The sequence below is a fragment of the Phyllopteryx taeniolatus genome, chromosome 1 (genome assembly GCF_024500385.1).
Source record: "Phyllopteryx taeniolatus isolate TA_2022b chromosome 1, UOR_Ptae_1.2, whole genome shotgun sequence".
NCBI lineage: Eukaryota > Metazoa > Chordata > Actinopteri > Syngnathiformes > Syngnathidae > Phyllopteryx > Phyllopteryx taeniolatus.
Window position 1 is genome coordinate 32,973,663 of NC_084502.1, and position 18,652 is coordinate 32,992,314.

The following is an 18,652-nucleotide window of genomic DNA, read 5'->3' on the forward strand; positions in this document are numbered from 1 at the left end:
TTTTCCTTTTTTAATAAATCAGCAAAAATGTCAACAATTCCGTTTTTTTTCCTGTCAATATGCGGTGCTCTAATGAGGAAAAAAATGACCTTGTGATTTTAGCAAATGGCTGCAATATAACAAAGTGTGAAAATTTTAAGGGGGTCTGAATACTTCTTGCTGTCTGGGGAAGCCACTTTTAGTACCAATAGTACCAAATATTGTACTAATCAAATGTAGTAAACTTTGAATTTGAAGAAAGTAATGAAAAATTGCTTAAAAAATCTATCTCTCATTATTCTGGCAATTTTGGTAATCCTAATTGACCTAAAACAGGAAAGATTCAGGCTGATTTTACGTCAGACAGTGAGGAAAAAAGGTTTATGCGTCTTTTTATATCCTGTACTCTATGTAAAATTCTGGTTTCAGGATGCAAAGGGCTGTTCTCTTTTCGCAAGCAGGTAGATGCATAGGATTTATGTTACTGTCATTTGCAGACCTGTTCTGTGATTGACTGACCAGTCCAGGGTGCACCCTGTCTCTCGCCCAAAGTCTCCTCACCCGCGACCCTTATGAGGACAAGTGGCATAGAAAATGGATACAGATGCAGACCTCCTTTGATATCATTAGGCTGTGGCCACGCTCATTTGGTTGCGGCTACACTGTAAGACATGAAAAGAGAGGGTTGGGGGTGACCTGCCACCTTGAATCACGCATTCATGTATTACAGCGTGAGCCCAGCCTCTGTCTTTTTATGAAACAAACCTCCCCACACCTGCCCTGTTCCCTCCGCTGCTTCATCTCCTTCACTCACTTTTTTTTCCGTTTATCTCGGGGCAATTTTTGCTGACTGGTGCAGTTTGCAGCAGCCCTTCCGAGGAGCAAGACGAGAGAGGAAGTAGCAGTGGAGGAATTGGGGAGGTCGGGGTGGTGGTGATGATTGGCTAGGAGGAAATGGGATTCCGTGACTCGATATAACAACCAGTTCAAATCCATCAGATAGATTACTGTTTTGGAATGGCAGAGGTGCTTACTGAGTTGCACTGCAGCAGACAGAAACGATTGAAGAAGATGTGTGGAAAGTTGGTTTTCTATTAGGCTTTCCGGGATGCCTGCTGAGTGGAGTAGATTTTTTTTGCGAATGATACGTGCACACAAACACAAAGCCCTGTGTGAAGAAAAGATTCCAAATGAGTCGTGCTTGCACTCTGCTGCAGATGCCGACAGGGGAGGAGGGGGTTTAGGAATGATGAAGAGCATTAAGGATACGATCGCCCTGTGTTAGGCACACACATTAATACCCGCTATTCTCAAGCGAAGCTCATCAAAACCTACGTCCTATTATCTAACAACATCTCGGTTAACAACATATGGCAGGCATTTCTTCCTCACAGTCGAGAGAAAAACTGAAGGCTCTCAAGTAAAGCCCAGTGGTGTGAATGTGAGTGTGAATGGTTGTTTGTGAATATGTGCGCTGTGATTGTCTGGCGACCAGTCCAATGTGTACCCAGCCTCTCACCGAAAGTCTGCTGAGAATCTCCAGCTCACCCATGGCGATGAACACGATAAGCGGTACAAAATGGCTGAATCTCCAACTGTAAGAGTGCCACCATCTCCAGCTTTTGCAGCATGGATATACTATAGCTGGGTGTTGGCAAGCATCGAAATGTGGACAATTAATGGCTACAATTGACAATTCTTCATATTGACCGCTCATCACACAGAAACATCCACCCTTAATATGCAGCCACTAACAACTTTCAGCTCGACAACGCTGCCTCCCCTGGTCGTGGGTCATAATACATGCCTGACCCCGCCCCCTGGCTTTTTTTATTTTCCAATCTAGTTCAACTGAACCGTGGAGTGTTTATTCCCTTGCAGTCACTCAGCTTCTGTGTGAGGTCAGGAACAGCGCTGCACTGGACTGGATTTAACAGTAATCATGAAGAGGTCTCGGACCACTGGACTGATTTATCACTGGGTTGAACACCACCTGGCCAGTCATAAGAAGCATACGATTTTATGTGTGGATTTTTTGAAGAATACAAAGCTTATAAAAATACACAGAACAGCCACAGTCAAGCTTTTTATCATATGACTGTAAAGTGGAACATCTGATTTATAACACAATTTATTCTAGGATGGTCTGTGGGTTTTTTTTTGGGGGGGGGGGAGAGGTGAGTGGGTAATTGTCAACTTTACCTGGATGAATTCATCCTCCATCCTTTTTTCATAGCGCTCATCCTTGTTCGGGTCACATGAGCTGGAGCCTATACCAGCTGACTTTGGGCGAGAGGTGGAGTACACCCTGGACTGGTTTCCACTCAATCGCAGCCTGTAGCAAATAACGGAAATAGAAATCATTTTAACATTTCTGGTTGCCTTACAAGTGGTAAATGTAAAAACAATTAAAACAGCAAGCAGCAATGAACGAGCCTCCACACCCAATCTTCATGGCTAATATTCGAAGTGATCAACAAACACTGACAAAAAAAAAAAAACCTTTGCAATTGAGTGCTGTCCAACAGTCTAACATACTTGTTTGCAATTAGGGCTTATTTAGCAAAACTCCCTCGTAGGAGTTTGTCGAAGTATGAGCCTTGGAGTTCACCCAAAATAACTGCTTCAAGCCAAAATGGCAGACTTCCTGTTAATCTTATGGAATAGGTCCTTGTGACTTTCTTGTGCTTCTTGTATTGATAGACCTGTCCAATGAATTTCTTGTCGATCTGTAAAAATCGTGTCAGGGGCTATTTTTTTTCCTTAATTGTCAAGGCGGAGTTTTTGGCAGCTTGTGCTTGGGACCCCTAAAATTCATACATTTACACCAAGCTGAATTTGACTAAATAAATTGGTGAGATTTCAACCATTTTGAATTAATAATAATGTAATTAATAATAAATGATCACAAACAGTGATTCGAAGAGGGCCTTTGTACATCCTAGTGCTTAGGCCTTAATAAAATCCACATTTCCATGTATTATAATTTAGTCCTAAATATTTTCTTACTGTAGTGGAATTTCCAATATGGAGAAATAGTTATTCGGAACAGAAAGTTTGTCTTTTGTTCTCTTTATTTTAGGAACAAAGCAAACATATCAAATGCTTTTGTAACAGTGTGCCAAACAGTGGCTCTTTGCCAGCGTGAGACCCCGCTCTAATATACAGGCAACCATTTATACAGTTTTATATGCCTGGGTGAAGTATTAAAGCTTCATGTACTATATTAAGGCAGTGTGATGCATATTAAGTTTATGTAAGTCAAAACAATCTCTCTTAAAGCTATATGTTGGCATGACGACCAGACCGCTGGGTATATCAATCAATCACTCACTCAATCAAACTTTATTTACAGAGCACTTTTCATATAATGATCTGCCTCTCAAAGTGCTTGACATGGTTAAAATCAATTCCCTCCCTCGCACTCACCCACACAGATACATACATGGGCACACAAACACACGCAGTTAAAAATAATAATAAGAATAATAATAATAATAATAATGGCCTTTTGGGTCTAGAAACTGGAACACAGGACAGTTACATGTCTATTTACAGTAACCATGTTAACCTCAAGGTTGGAACAAGGAATAAATGCAATGGATCTAATATTTCATGGTATCTGGCAAGTTCACACAGGTCCCCACCCAATGCAAGAGCACATCCATATTTGAACTGTTTCCTGAAAGATTTGGACTTGAGAATGCAGTAGACGTGGCTGTTTCTCAGTGCACTGTCTTGTCAGCATCGGGTTTCTGAAGCGTTTGATCTTAATGTATGGCCATACCACCTCATGCTTGGAATTGGACATGTCAGCTCAATTATTTTAACCTTTCACAAGCTGCAGAATTTACCTACCTTTATCCCTGCAGCCTTAACCCTGCATCAATTAACACTTGCCAACTAACAACAAAGGGACGAATCCAATATCCCTTGTGTACTTTGTAGAGGATGTGACATTTAACTTGTTTTCCAGAAGGCTTTCAAAGGCCAGTGGCCAAATTGCCTCCTTTTAGCCTCTTGTGAAAAAAACAACAACAGAATGGTAAGAATCAATGTATCACCTTGAATTCATTAGGTGATGCTGCGATCAATTGCAGTCAACACACACACACACACCATTAACATTGGTAATTAGTCTTCTTCAGTGTGTTAATTCAATTATTCTAGGAACTGCTGATGCTTGTGTTACAATAGCCAGCCACCATAGAGCTCACTGTGAAGGTTGTTAACTGCAACGTGAACGATGAAGAACTTTTCTTCCTTTAATGTATACCTCTTTATTTCCTCAATTGTACCTCAGAGTTCTCCTGTGATGCAATGTTCAAACCTGAGTTCTGTCATGATGTAATAGGGATGAAACTTCACCTAATAAGCCTCAATCGTCTTTTATTCTTTCTTGTTTTCAAACCAAACAACCTCATTACAAAACAACAAGTGACAATTAAACAAAAGTATAGGTATGATTATTATTTTAATCTTTTGTTCTTGGAATTTTAATTTAATGACCCTGTTAAGTGAAATTAGAGCTTTGTTTCGAAATACAGTAGACATACAGTATACATGTTTTAAGGTAATTGCTGAAAATGTCAAAGTCTGAGAACTATCTAGAACTCAGTTGTGGCGATATAAGGCTGTGTTTTTGTAAACAGCGCATTTGTGACAGGGCGTTAATTCTGGCAGTATCAGATTTTCATGCAAGCGCAAGGCTCGGTGTGCATTTTTGCCATTTTGGCAGACTGGTCTGCGCCAAGCTGGGCACTCCGACGCAGCAAGACTGTCTCCTTGGAGATGCGGCTGGCGGTCTGACAGTTTGGTGGCAGAAAGTCAGTCTAAACTTAGACCTGCTCAGACCACCTCAAACTGCCGGCGCAGCTGGTCTTATGCGATTTTGGTGAATTTTATTGGTGCACAGGCAGACAGATACTGACATATCCATGGACATTAGGTCGCCAGCGGTTATCACCAGCTCATTCTGTATTTAATAAGGGTACCCCCTCACATCATCTGTTGCCAAGAGCGATGACAAGGCTCCACGCACGTGCGGATTGCTACGAATATACGTATCGTCCTCTTCCGTAAAAGAGATGCCGGCGTTGTCTCTCATTGTGCCACATTTGAATGAGAGGACCCAGTTTGATTGGCGGCGAATGAACTGCTGTAAACACCCATATTGGCGCAGCCCGCCCACTCTCTGATCTGCTGGGCAGCGCAGGTCTACGAAATTACCGTAACCGGTCTAACATGCCCGTGGTGGACAGATGTCCCGCACGCTGCGCCGGATTCACACCAGTCACGAAAATAGGGCCCATAGTGTTGAAGTGTTTTTCACCATTTCACTTTTCCTGATTTTTTTAGGCACGGCTAAAACAGTGGCTAGTCAGCCAGGCATTAGTTGCCCCTCCCCCAATATAAACATTTGAAACTAGATGTTTACATAGACAATATATAAAAATACGTTTATGTCTGTCTGACATGAAATCAGACTAAACCTTTCCTGTTTTAAGTCAATTAGGATTGCCAAAATTATTTCTATTTGCTAAAAAATAATGAGACCATTTTTTTAAATACAGTTTTGCATTGTTTGTAACTTTGTTCAAAGTCAGAAGTTAACATACTGTATATCCATCCATCCATTTTATGAGCCGCTTCTCCTCACTTGGGTCGCGGACGTGCTGGAGCCTATCCAGCATTGTCATTGTCATTGTTCATTTGGAAGACCCATTTGCACCCAAGCTCTAACTTCCTGGTTTACATCTTGAGATGTTGCTTCAGTATTTCCACATCATGTTCTTCTAGCAAAACAACCACACAACATGATGCTGCCACCCCCGTATTTCAAAGTTGGGATGGTGTTCTCAGGCTTGCAAGCTTCTGTAACGACATTATGATGCTTATTATGGCCAAACAGTGAAATATTTTTTTTCCTGACACGGGGCATATCTCCAAAAATTAAAGTCTTTGTCCCTCTGCGCATTTGCAAACTGTAATTATTTGTTTTGGTTTCCTTAAAAAACAATTATTAAACAACATTAAAAACAATACATTTATTTTTATTTAGTTTCAAAAAATGTAATAGAATTATATAGAATGTTTTAATTCAATCATTTTTAATCCATCCATCCATTCATTTTCTGAGCCGCTTCTCCTCACTAGGGTCACGGGCGTACTGGAGCCTATCCCAGCTGTCATCGGGCAGGAGGCGGGGTACACCCTGAACTGGTTGCCAGCCAATTGCAGGGCACATACAAACAAACAACCATTCACACTCACATTCACACCTACGAGCAATTTAGTGTCTCCAATTCATGCATGTTTTTTGGGATGTGGGAGGAAACCGGAGTGCCCGGAGAAAACCCACGCAGGAAGGGGAAAACATGTAAAGTCCACACATGCGGGGACGGGGATTGAACCCCGGTCCTCAGAACTGTGTGGCTGACGCTCTAACCAGTCGGCCACCGTGCTGCCTCATTTTGAATCCTATAATTTAAAATACAAAAATAATGTAATTTCTTTTTATATATATTTTAAATAATCTAATTTCATGCTATGTCATATCTCTGTTATCAGTATGACATGGGGAAAAAACAATTAACACTTGAATTACATATTTTCCACTTGTGGTTTTGTGAAGAATATGAATTACATTTCCCTGAACTAACAGCTGGTGTTGGCAGATTTCTATTTTTTCTACGTTAATGAGCATGTGCAGCCGACCTACATAAGCATGATATGCTCTACCTCTTTCAGGTGTTCTCTCAGTCCTTCACAGCCACCTATGCTATCTACAGTGTGGCCACTGGGTAGGTGGAACCCTGAATGCTAATGCATGGGCTGCATGCCGGCAGACGTGCAGACTGACCAACTCCTCTCATCCGATCAGAGCCTCGTGCTTGCGTCAGACATACATTCATTCATTAGTGTTCTCTCCTCAGATTCCACTGCCTGAGAATCATTTTCAGCATTATATGAGTGAAAAGGGGCAGGCAATCATCTGGTTCGGAAAAGGACTTGAGGAGGACCTGCGAAGCTGATCATCGCCTGCTGGTATTGGGGAGGCTTGTCCCACGGCAGTGAAGCCAAAAGAGGGATTGGAGATGTTGCACCCCTGCATGAACCAATCACATTCTCTCTCTTTGTTTCCCCCTCTCTGCATCTTGCTCAGACATAACTGCATCTTCCAGGCCTGGGTGCAGATGAACGATGGAGGTCTTTTAAAAAGGAAAACTGGTCCCCAATGGATGTATTATGTGTGGTGCTTTGTGTGTTACAGGGATCTGCTGGAGCTTAGGCCACCATTGAAGGAGAAGGCTGGGTTGCAGTACGCTTCTTGGGGGCCTCAGGGGAACCAGCTGGTGAGGCAGGCACTGAATTTGTCATATGCATCACTTCAGCCTGCCCTTAAACTAAAGTGCATGGGCGGAGTTTTTTTCTTCTTCCATGTAACCCAGTTAGGCTAAGCGTCATTGCTGCGTGCAGTAAAAATGAGAAAACAAACTAATCAGGCCTCAGTCGTGTCTGATATGAATGGAATATCTGGCAATGTGACTGCTGTGTAAAATGCAGCCAAAGACACTAGCAAGACAGACAATTTTTAAAGGCGACAGTGCACATTTTTCCAAAATTTTAAAACAGTTCCTAGGTTTCCTAATAAAATGGGGGGCAGCCCTGTCTCATGTAAAGGCAGAGTATGTCTTTCGTTACCATAACAACTTGGGCGGAGCTAGGGGATGCAGGAAAGTGAGTGGTTACTCAGTTTTGCCAAGTGACTGACACAAAACCTTTCTGACCCCGCTAATGACTTTTATTATTATTATTATTATTATTTTAAAGTGATGAGCAACAAATGTTCTGACTTTTTATAGCATTATTGAGACTTCTGAATACTCTGAGACTACCTCCAGAGCAAGAGATGTTTATATAGACTGCAATTACTTTAATTTTTACGAAGCTGCCACCGGCTAATTTAACCATTTAGCCTAGCTGCCAGTTCATTACCAGAGAAACTTGGTGTGAGGGTGGTTAATATGTAAATTATTCCCACTGTTGTGTAACAGTAGGGCAGAAATTCAAATTGGTTCTGCCATATTTTCTGAAATAGGAAGATAAGTTAAGATTTACTTGGTTGTTTAATTTTGCACTTGATGGTTGCACAGAGAACCTGCTTTTTTACACAAGCAATTCATTCAGTTTTCCATAATGTCGCCCCTTTAAGTAACATATTAACAATCCAAAAAAGTACTGTAAGTGAAAAAAAATTGTTAGCTGTTGTAATACTGAACTTATACGGTCTAAATGACTGTGATGAACATTCTTTCAACATTTTATCATTCTTAACATGTAAAACGTTAACCATTGTTATATCTGAACTAAAATAACTTTAATAAAATGTAGGTAAACTGAAGTTTAACAACACATATGGTATGGCAATAAATTTTGATTATAATAAATTTCATTGTATTTATTCATTTTGATGTATTTTTTAAATTCATTTATCTCATTAAACAATGTGTTTGATTATTATATCATTTATTAGATAATTAAAAAAATAATTATATGCATTTAACATTTGCTAATGCTTTTTACTAAATAATTCCTTAATTCAATCATCTACGAATGACACTACCTATCTGTCCATTTTTAAATTTAAAACATGACGCTTGAACACGAAGGTTCACCCACACCTGGTCTAATGAAACAATCTACTAATGAATATTTACCAATGGATGCAAAGAGCGATCATATACATACATTAACATCATAAATTGCACCGTAAAAGTAAAGCCAAATAAAACATGCGTGATCACTTATGCACGTTCTGAATCTATTACGTGTGTTGCAATGCATCAATGAATGTTACATAATTATGTACTGTGGGCACCATACTTTTGTCATAATTCAATGAACTTGAGGTTATTAAAGTGCCCGCTTTATTAGAATGGAGTAGTGCAAGGTAAACTCATCGGATTCACCGTGGCAAGTAAAACAGTTTTTATTGTGCCGACCAAATGTGTGCTGGCAAGTGAGTAATTCCCTGTTGGATGGTGTTGCACTCTATCCTTTGTTCCTGCAGCCAGCTGCAAAACCTGTAACTATACCGTCTTATATAAAGGATTTGGTTTGTGTGTATCATTGCCAGGCCTTTGTGTTTGACGGAGACATCTACTACAAGTCCAGTGTGACCAGCCAAGCCCTGCGTCTCACATCCACTGGCAACGAGCACAGGGTGGTGAACGGGCTCTCAGATTGGACTTACGAGGGTAAGATTTACACATTTCAGCCATCATAAAATCAAGATGCCAATCTTAAAAAAGATTTTTATTTGTATTATTTGTATACATCTTTTTGAACAAAACAGAGGAGGTGCTTTTGTGTTACTCTGCCCATTGGTGGTCCATGGATGGCGCCCGGATGGCCTACCTCAGCATCAACAACTCTGCCACACCCCTTGTGGAAATACCAAAATTTTTGGGAGGCCTATACCCCTCCAATGTGATCTTCCCCTATCCCAAGGTGGTTTTTAAACTGTATATTGCAAGCCACTCCCTTTGAGACACAAATACATTGATGATTCACTAGCAGGTCTCCCTAGAACAGTGCTTCCCAACCTTCATTGAGCCAAGGCACACACTGTATAGAATAAAATACAATAGAAAACCTATATTGGGGTGCAATACCAAGTTTGTGTTTACAAGATACATCCATCCATCCATCCATTTTCTTTACCGCTTATCCTCACTAAGGTTGCGGGCGTGCTGGAGCCTATCGCAGCTATCTTCGGGCAGGAGGCGGGGTACACCCTGAACTGGTCGACAGCCAATCGCAGGGCACATAGAAACAAACAACCAGTCGCACTCACATTCACACCTACGTGCAATTTCGAGTTTTAAATTAACGTGCATGTTTTTGGGATGTGGGAGAGAACCGGAGTGCCCAGAGAAAACCAACCCAGGCACGAGGAGAACACGCAAACTCCACACAGGGATTTGAACCCCGGTCCCCACAACTGTGAGGCAGATGTGCTAACCAGTCCTTCACCGTGCCGGTTTACAAAATACACTAGAATAGAATCACACTGCAGTGCAAGAAATGTAAAACCTTAAGTGGCATTCACACTCATATTTAGCATCACAAACAGCTTACACAAAATACACACGACTCATGCAAATTGTCTTTTCACACTCACATTTTATATAGTACTGTATACATATATATCTGTAGGTGTGAGAAAAAAGGTGTCTACTGTAAACTGAAATATGATATTGTCTCTCACAAATATACTTAGTGTGAAATCTGAACACAAGACAAAGTTATTCTTATGTTGTATGAATGGAAACAGGTGTGTGCAGTTTGATTGTATTGTCTGCCATAGGTCATGTAATTGTTCCACCTGCCACTATACATCACTGACATAGATGAACAAAGATATATTATTTGTAGTGAATAAATAAAAAATGAAGTGGTCCAATTAAGTGAAATTTGATAATTTCTCACATTACCACTGCATAGTCACTCCCACAACACACAGTTGTTTTGGGTGAAAGTAATTCAAATGTAATTTGTATAACCAGTGTTGGTAAGATTACTTTTCAAATGGCTACAATTACAAATTACCCTGTGGAAAATATAATAGTGGTGTAACTATTACATTTACTTTCTCAAATTAATATAACTAATTACATTTGATTACATTTGATTACTTCTCTTAATTTTGAATGAATTAATCAACAGGACACTTGGATGTTTCTACTAAAAAAGTGGATTAAAACCACAGATCACTATTTCATAATCAACTATATATTTTTTCTTTACATAAATAATAAACTGATGACAAAACATGAAATGCAAATACATAATAAAAAAATGATGTGTACAGCATAAGGAAACCCACCATACCATGTTGACCTAATGACAAATGTGCACAATGTAAACAATATCGCTTCATATGACAACCCAGAGAAGTGAATGTTCCATAAAAAGTCCAAAATTATAAAGATGAACAAGTTCAAAAGACAATGTTCGTTTATGTGTTCAACAGTGTAAACTATGAGTCTTTTTATTTAAAAGCAACTGTAATTTAGTGACAGTTGCTTTTTCAAAAGCAACTGTCACTAAATTACAGTTGCTTTTGAAAAAGCAAAAATCAAGAGCTTTTGCTTTTTCAAAAGCAACTGTAATTTAATGACACATTTTCTCCCAGTAATGTAATGGATTACATAAATGTAATTATCTACTTCACAACACTGGGCATAGTCCATTACAATGTCATTTTATAATATAACATGACGTTGTTAGTAAATGTGTCAATGATTGCGCTCACAGGCCGGCTCCAAAATCCCATCAGTCAGCCTGTTTGTTGTGAACCTGTATGGCCCAACCCACACGTTGGAGATGACGCCCCCCGACTCAGTCAGAGCCAGGTAGGAGAACACCTTTTAAAAAATAAATCAAATAAAATCCCAAGCGTAGAACCGCCGCCAAGGCTGCACAATCTTAAACATTTTTGTCATGATATCCAAGGCCTTCTGTTCCATTCAGTTCCTTTGGGCGTAGCTCCAGCTGCTGGATCTGGTTCGTCACTCGGCCACTTAGCCCCAGGGCAAGTGGACTGTAAAAACATAATAATGAAAAGTATTATAACAATACATTTTGTGTCCGCAACTTTATTTGAATCCTCACCAAAATCTGTTAACTTCTTGATTGGCACATGTGCCTCCCCTCTACAATTTTCTCATGAAAATCAGCTGTCTAGTTGTCTAACTAATTTACCTTAGATTAAAAACAATACCTCTGTCACCAAAAACTAAATCTAAAGGCCACTCAACAGACTGTCACCAATAGCTAAATTAGCATAAAACTATTGAAAACATTTGTACTGATGTTTTTTTTTTTGTTAGAAGACCCCTTCCTGGTTCATGGAGGTTGACACAAGACATTACAATGGTGCCGTTTTTACGTGGTGGACCTTTCATAATACCGTCATAAAGTTAACATTAGGCTAGGTTTGCACTGCATGGGTCAAATGATACAATTCAGATTTGTAACTCCCAAGTGGCTCGATTCGGAAATGGGTCAAGGCAATGACCCGTTGCCTTGACCACGACCCCACATGAAATCGGATATCCTCAGATTGGTAATCAGGCCACTTTTAAACGTGGATAAAAATCTGATATAAATCCTAAATCTGCTGATGCAACGGCAGCGTAAACAGACAGATTGGATCTACTTCATCAATGTGAGCTTGACGGTATTAAAATACTGTATAGTTTGGCTGGGCGATATAGCCTTAAAATACTGTAAGATCCCAGATTGTTTTTCCCCACAAAAATACGATTTCGGATTTTAAGCAATTTTTTCCGCCTTCACTTTTAGAAAAAGCAAATGATAATGGTAATGATAACATGATTTTTCCCAGCATTGACTTGCATCAACGTTGCTCCACAGAAATAATAGAATATAAATAAATATTTTTTTCTGTCTTTACAGTGTGAAAATAAGCACTTCCTCCTTGAAAAATGTCCCCTTTGTTACAACGCAATCTTTAACAAATAAATATTTGAAATATTCAACAATTTAGCTCTCTCATGGCTTTTTCTCAAGTAGAGTTGTACAGGAGTGTGGCTTGGAAGCACGTACCATGGGTCAGAACTTAGTTTCCAACATGTTGATCAATCACTGCTCTTGCAACATATTCATGGGCACAACGCCATGATTGCCCTGCACCAGGCTCCTTTTTCTCAAACTCAAAACAATGTGAAAATGATCCCACTTATGTTGACCGTTTCTTACAGTGATTAAATTACTTGCACTTTTTGGAAAAATAGTCACTCGAGCAGGTTAAAAAGTCACTAAATATAGTGGCCAAATACTGACTGCGCTTTAGTAAAATAGCTCTTCTCTGATCGCAGACATGTTGTTAGTCTAAGCAGTGCAGGTTTGCATGGAAGCAAACTACAGAAGCCACTGAAAAAAAGATACAAAAAAAAATCATCCTCGATAAAGTCAATTATTCGCCCAGCCCTGTCAACGGTGATAGACACGCACTTCTACCGAAACAACACAAAATAATGTAGTTGACATGTTTTTGTTTGTTTGTTTGTTTGTTTTTAAAAACATCTTGGGAGAGCATAGATGGTAAATACGTAGGTTACATTTGAGGTTCACGCCTCACAGACCAATAAATTAAATAAGGAAAATGTGGCCAGTGGAGAAATGTGGAGGGTCCCTCCAGTTAAACCAATAGGGGGAAGACTCAGTTAGGCTCATCTAAATGGTATGTAACATGTAATATTTCTGTTATAGTATTTAGGCATTAGTGCCGACTTCCATTTTGTTGAAGCCTAACATTGACATTTGGTTACCTGCATTTTGGGTGTTTGTGTGCGGGTTGTTTCAGGGGTTCAGTAAATGTAAACACAGTGATAGATGTAGTGAGTGAAGACATGAGGGCAGTTGGTGTTTGAGAGGAGGATCCAGAAGATAGGCTAACATGGAAAAAAGAAGATGCCCTCAGGAAAAGAATAGGAAGAAGACAATTATATAGTAGGCACTATAATCAAATTGGGCACTCAAAACTGTCGTGGAAATCCAGCCTAAAATCCTCTATTCTCACCTGTATGCTGATCTGCATGTTTTCCAATGGCCTATACAGTACATTTGCCCTCTTGTGTAAACCTCTCACCTCTAGCAATTTGTCCTTCGAGGAAGTAATTATGTAACTGTCTCATTCCATGACATACGCCTGTGTGGTCCCCTACAGAGAAGGATACATTTCCATGGTGACCTGGACCAGCCGCACGCGCCTGGCGGTTCGTTGGCTGAACCGCGCCCAGAACCAATCAGTACTTTGTGTGTGCGAGGCCACCACTGGCGCATGCTCAGAGGTGTGAGATCATCACCAGTCAGTCGCCCCTCTTTAATCATCCATGGGGCTTCCTGCTTCTACACACACCTTTATTACGATCCCTTTTTTAAATTCAGAATTGATTTCCTTACACTGTTAAATGTCTACCAGCCTAATTGATATTCAATATCGTTGGGAGCATGAAGACACATTTTCTGCAATGTGGCGAAATATTTACATAAATCCTTAACGAGAAGGGAAGTTTATCACAGTGTTGCACAGCCAAGGCACCAAGCCCACATGATCTCACTCGACTCTCTGTAAATTCATTAGCCTACAGGGGTAATATACAGAGCTATAAAATTAAGATTTACAAACTCATTTATCCAAACAGAACATTCTGTCATATATTACATGCTTTGCAGGTAAAATTAGTCACAAGGAAAAAAACATTTCTAGTACCTTACAGTATTGTGCATTTGTTGATTTTAGCAATGCTATAATTACCATATGTATAACTAGAATGTGACTCTGTAGAGCACAGACCTGACAAACTGCACGATAAAATCATGCATACATACAGTATGTGGTGTACTTTGAACGCACTAACATTTCTGATGTATTTCTCTCCAAAGAAACACAAGACGACAATGGATGTTATGCACAGCCAATTGCAGGTATGCAGCAATGCTATTTTTTCTCCTCTATTAAAGGTCCCATATTTTGGCTATTTAGACCTCCATAGAGTGACTCTCTAACATGGACCTAGTATAAAAGTGTCATTTTATTTAAAAAAAAAAACAACCTTGTTTTTGCTATAAAAGTGTCCAGAAAAGACCCCTCGGACAGCTACTTCTGTTTGACCCAGTTTTGTATCCGTTTTCTCCATCTTTGGCTAAGACCACCCCCTTTCCTTTGATTGATTGCCTCCGTGTAGAAGACCCACTTGTGAGAGCACACGTCTTTGTTATGTTGGCTGCGCTGGCTCGGGAGCGGCGAAGTAGGCGGAGATATTCGCCATGATGTAGATAAGCTCGAGAAATTCAATTGACCTGATTTCAGGCCTCTCGGCAGAAAAACATCTGGTACTCAAGAATGGCTGGATGAGTTTAATTCATATTTCACATGTTTACTGAGGCTCTATAGAGCCAATATTACGTCCTAAATACTAGGAAAAAAATGGTTTGGTACAATATGGGCCCTTTAAACACATGGACAAAATTGGTGGCATTTTTCCTTCGAAGAAAGAAAACCCACAATGGTCACTGATATAACTTGAAAAGCAGCCCTAGAACATCAGAAAGCCTCCTCCATGTTTTAACAGGGTTGTACGTGAAGTGTTCTTTTCTTTGTATGCTTCATTTTTGCATGAGTAAACATGGAGCTAATGTGGTGTGCCAAAAAGCTCCACTTTTCCCTTCCAGAAACGTTCCATCTTGTCAAAATGCATTTTCAAATTATTTCAGTGACCCTTTAGGGTTTTTCTTCGTTTAATGGAAGTGTACCAATAATTTGGTCCACATGACAATCATGACTGGCTTTCGCTTGACTTGAGTCTTCTTTTGGGGGGGGCTGGTGCTTTTTTTCTCTCAGCAGGATGTGCCACTATTCTCAGATGATGGCGACATGTTCTACGCCATCCTGCCAGCAAAGCAGGGCGCCCGCGGAGAGTTCAGACATATCGCTGCTCTCTCAGCCCAGGTCTGAGGCTCATTAAATTGTGTATTAACACTTAGGAGTAGTGGGGGCGGGGAATGGAGGGGGCGACTAAAACAAACACTTTCTCCCACAGCACAGATAAATCATGACCAAGTCACCATGTAATGCTTGTTAGGCCACTTCATTTAATCTTCACCCACGCAACGCAAATGAAGAAAAGAGCAATGGTGCTTTCAGAAATGACACAGCAGGATTTATTTGTCATTTCCCATTAACACTTAAGTGCATTTGCCATTAAAAGGTGAGCCCTTCCTATTTGGGCCCATTAGTGATTGGGAGACACTCACTGAGTGTTAATCGAATGTCCTTCCTTACTCAGAAATAATGTTCCTGCGGCAGGCACCTATTATTTTTATTATTCTCTTATGTCGATGCAGCCCACCATTCCCTCCATCTCTCCTCGCTTTTTGACATCTGGAAGCTGGGATGTCATCTCGCTTTGCACCCTGGACGAGAAGGCTGGAAAGATGTAGGTAACCTGGACTTTGATCACTGAAATAAGACATTGGGTTTTATTTGCCTTTTACCATGTAAAGCAGCAAGCAAGAGGCCACAAAGTAGCATGTTTGATTAGCTTGTGATTACTTGGTCATGCTTGAGAAAAGATTATGGCTTGATTCTGTCATTATACACAATTGAAGTGAAGGAAGACCTCAAGCAGAGATTGATGACAGTCCAAGCATCACTGAGCAACCAAGAAAGAAAAAGAGATTGAAATCCCACCAAGGACTTAATCTGATTGTGCAGAAGTGTTAGTGCACCACCATGCGAGTCTATGTTGACGTAGCAAAACAGGAGGAAATAGTAGGGCACATGCAGTTAGCAGGATTACATAAAAATACAAAAAAAGGTGGTGTATGACCTGTGGAAGCCATTGCATTTCAATCAGGCTCTAGATAAAGGTGTGGATATATTTTTTTACTGTGTTTGAGTCACTTCAGCATCAACCCCCCACCCTAAAATCATAATAGTAGTGCCTTTTTGTTCATCATCCTCTGTGAACTGGGGAGTACAGTAGTATGCTCATAAACAGATGGAAAAATGAAAACAAATACAACACTACACTACCTTTTCCCCATTTTTGTTCAACTCTAATGGTGGCCTAAATAAATAATGTGCTGAATAATTATTTGTCATCACTAAGTCAGAGAAATCATACTATATTTGAGTCAGATTTCTTTTTTAAAGCATCTTTAATCATTATGACAATTTCCATTAATCATACATAACCAAGGACTGTTGCACATGAGCTCTAATCTCAGCTCTGACCTTTCTATGTAGCGTTTGCATGCGCTCCTGTGCTTGTGTGAGTTTTCTCCGTGTTCCTCCCAATTGCTATATTCTTTATTTTTCAGCAGGGTAGCGATTACCATGTCTGCCTCCCAGTCGAGAGGTTTCAGGGTTCGAATTTTGGCACAAGCCCTCCTGTCTGGAGTTTGCATGTTCTCTCTGTGCTTTCGTGGTTTTTCTGCAGGTACTCCTGCTTCCTCTCACATAACAAAAACGTGCACGTCAGAGTTATTGAAGACTGCTTGACTTGGCAACCAGTCCAAGGTTTAGTGTTGGCACCAGAGCGCATCCGATTTGGTGGGCATTCAGTCAGCGCAGGGGAGCACACACACACGCACACACACAAACCTTAGGAAACAGGTATGCCGCACAGTAACACCCGACATTAAAACAAGTATATGCCACAACGGCCACAAACACGCGTGCATGCAAATGACTCAGAAAAACAAGAGTTTTTTTTTTTTTTATCCAAGTGAATGCAATACGCTTCCGTAGTCAACAGCAGGCATTGGGTAAATTAAAGTCATGGCTTTGCTTTAGAAGAGTTAAGTAGGCGTACTAGGCATTTTTCTATATGTATCCTTCCAGTCGCTTGGGTCACGTCACAACCCTCAAATGCCAGCTGAACCAACATGGTGTGGCCTTTTATTTTATGGAGTATTGTGCGTCTGTATTCTGAAATTGCATATGTCAAGGTGCAGATTGCAGAATGAATTCTCGTATAGGATACTGCTGTGGAGGCTGCAAATGCTAGGCTAAGTTTGAAAGCAGTAGCTCAGTGATAATCAGACGCGTGATTCGGTGCTTTGACAGGAAGTGACTTGACTATATGCAAATGATCAACACCAATTTTCACCCTTTCATTTTATTTTACATGAATTATTATTATTATTTTTGTTTTGATTTTCTTTTATCTTTATCTCACAGTTTGTGGTTGAAATAAATCAACTTTGATGAAATTATATCGCCCCCCCCCATTATGCCTACACTGCCAGAGTGTACCCCGCCTGTCGCCCAAAGTCAGCTGGAATTGGCTCCAGCTCACCTGCAACCCTAGGACAAGGGTTATAGAAAATGGATGGATTAATTTAAATTGTTGTTTTGTTTTAATTGCTGTTTTATTTATGGTGCTAAAATTTGTCACATTTTTGGGAGGCTTTTATTATTATTATTATTATTATTATTATTATTTAGTAACTGGCTTGGCTTGTTTTTCCTCACCAGCTATTTCCTCAGTACAGAAGAGTCCAGACAAGGAAGACACCTCTACAGGTAAGTTGCATTAATGGGATCATCGGCTGATAGAATTACTAATGCTGCATTCCAGAAACCTGGCAAGTCAACATTTCGAAACTGTCACTAGGAAAAGTGCTTTGCAATGCCGCTGCAAGTCCTATTTGCAAACTTGGGGCAAATTGCCTTCACCAAGATGAAACAATGTGATGTCACAGAGATGCATAATTATAAGTGGGAACCTTATAGACATCATGGGAATGAATGTTGTATTAAATTGGGCTTTTAATTATTGATTTGAACCATTACATTTCCAGGTAGGATATACAACAAGGCGGCACGGTGGACGACTGGTTAGAGCGTCAGCCTCACAGTTCTGAGGAGCGGGTTCAATCCCCGGCCCTGCCTGTGTGGAGTTTGCATGTTCTCCCCGTGCCTGCATGGGTTTTCTCCGGGAACTCCGGTTTCCTCCCACATCCCAAAAACATGCATTAATTGGAGACTCTAAAATTGCCCGTAGGTGTGACTGTGAGTGCAAATGGTTGCTTGTTTGTATGTGCCCTGTGATTGGCTGGCAACCAGTTCAGG

The 18,652-nt window shown here is 40.3% G+C and overlaps 1 protein-coding gene across 3 annotated transcripts in view; it reads left to right on the plus strand.

Moving 5' to 3' along the window:
• LOC133485753 (inactive dipeptidyl peptidase 10) overlaps positions 1 to 18,652 on the plus strand; it is a 51,372-nt gene that overhangs the window by 19,093 nt on the left and 13,627 nt on the right. For 2 of the 3 annotated variants that reach the window (XM_061789996.1, XM_061790012.1), the window contains exons 6-15: positions 6,730 to 6,782; positions 7,253 to 7,334; positions 9,119 to 9,239; positions 9,338 to 9,492; positions 11,302 to 11,399; positions 13,739 to 13,862; positions 14,458 to 14,499; positions 15,416 to 15,523; positions 15,919 to 16,010; positions 18,056 to 18,103. In XM_061789996.1, the coding sequence (XP_061645980.1) occupies positions 6,730 to 6,782; positions 7,253 to 7,334; positions 9,119 to 9,239; positions 9,338 to 9,492; positions 11,302 to 11,399; positions 13,739 to 13,862; positions 14,458 to 14,499; positions 15,416 to 15,523; positions 15,919 to 16,010; positions 18,056 to 18,103 (923 nt within the window). The remainder of the gene's footprint in view (positions 1 to 6,729; positions 6,783 to 7,252; positions 7,335 to 9,118; positions 9,240 to 9,337; positions 9,493 to 11,301; positions 11,400 to 13,738; positions 13,863 to 14,457; positions 14,500 to 15,415; positions 15,524 to 15,918; positions 16,011 to 18,055; positions 18,104 to 18,652) is intronic. The other variant, XM_061790004.1, reaches the window with a different exon arrangement.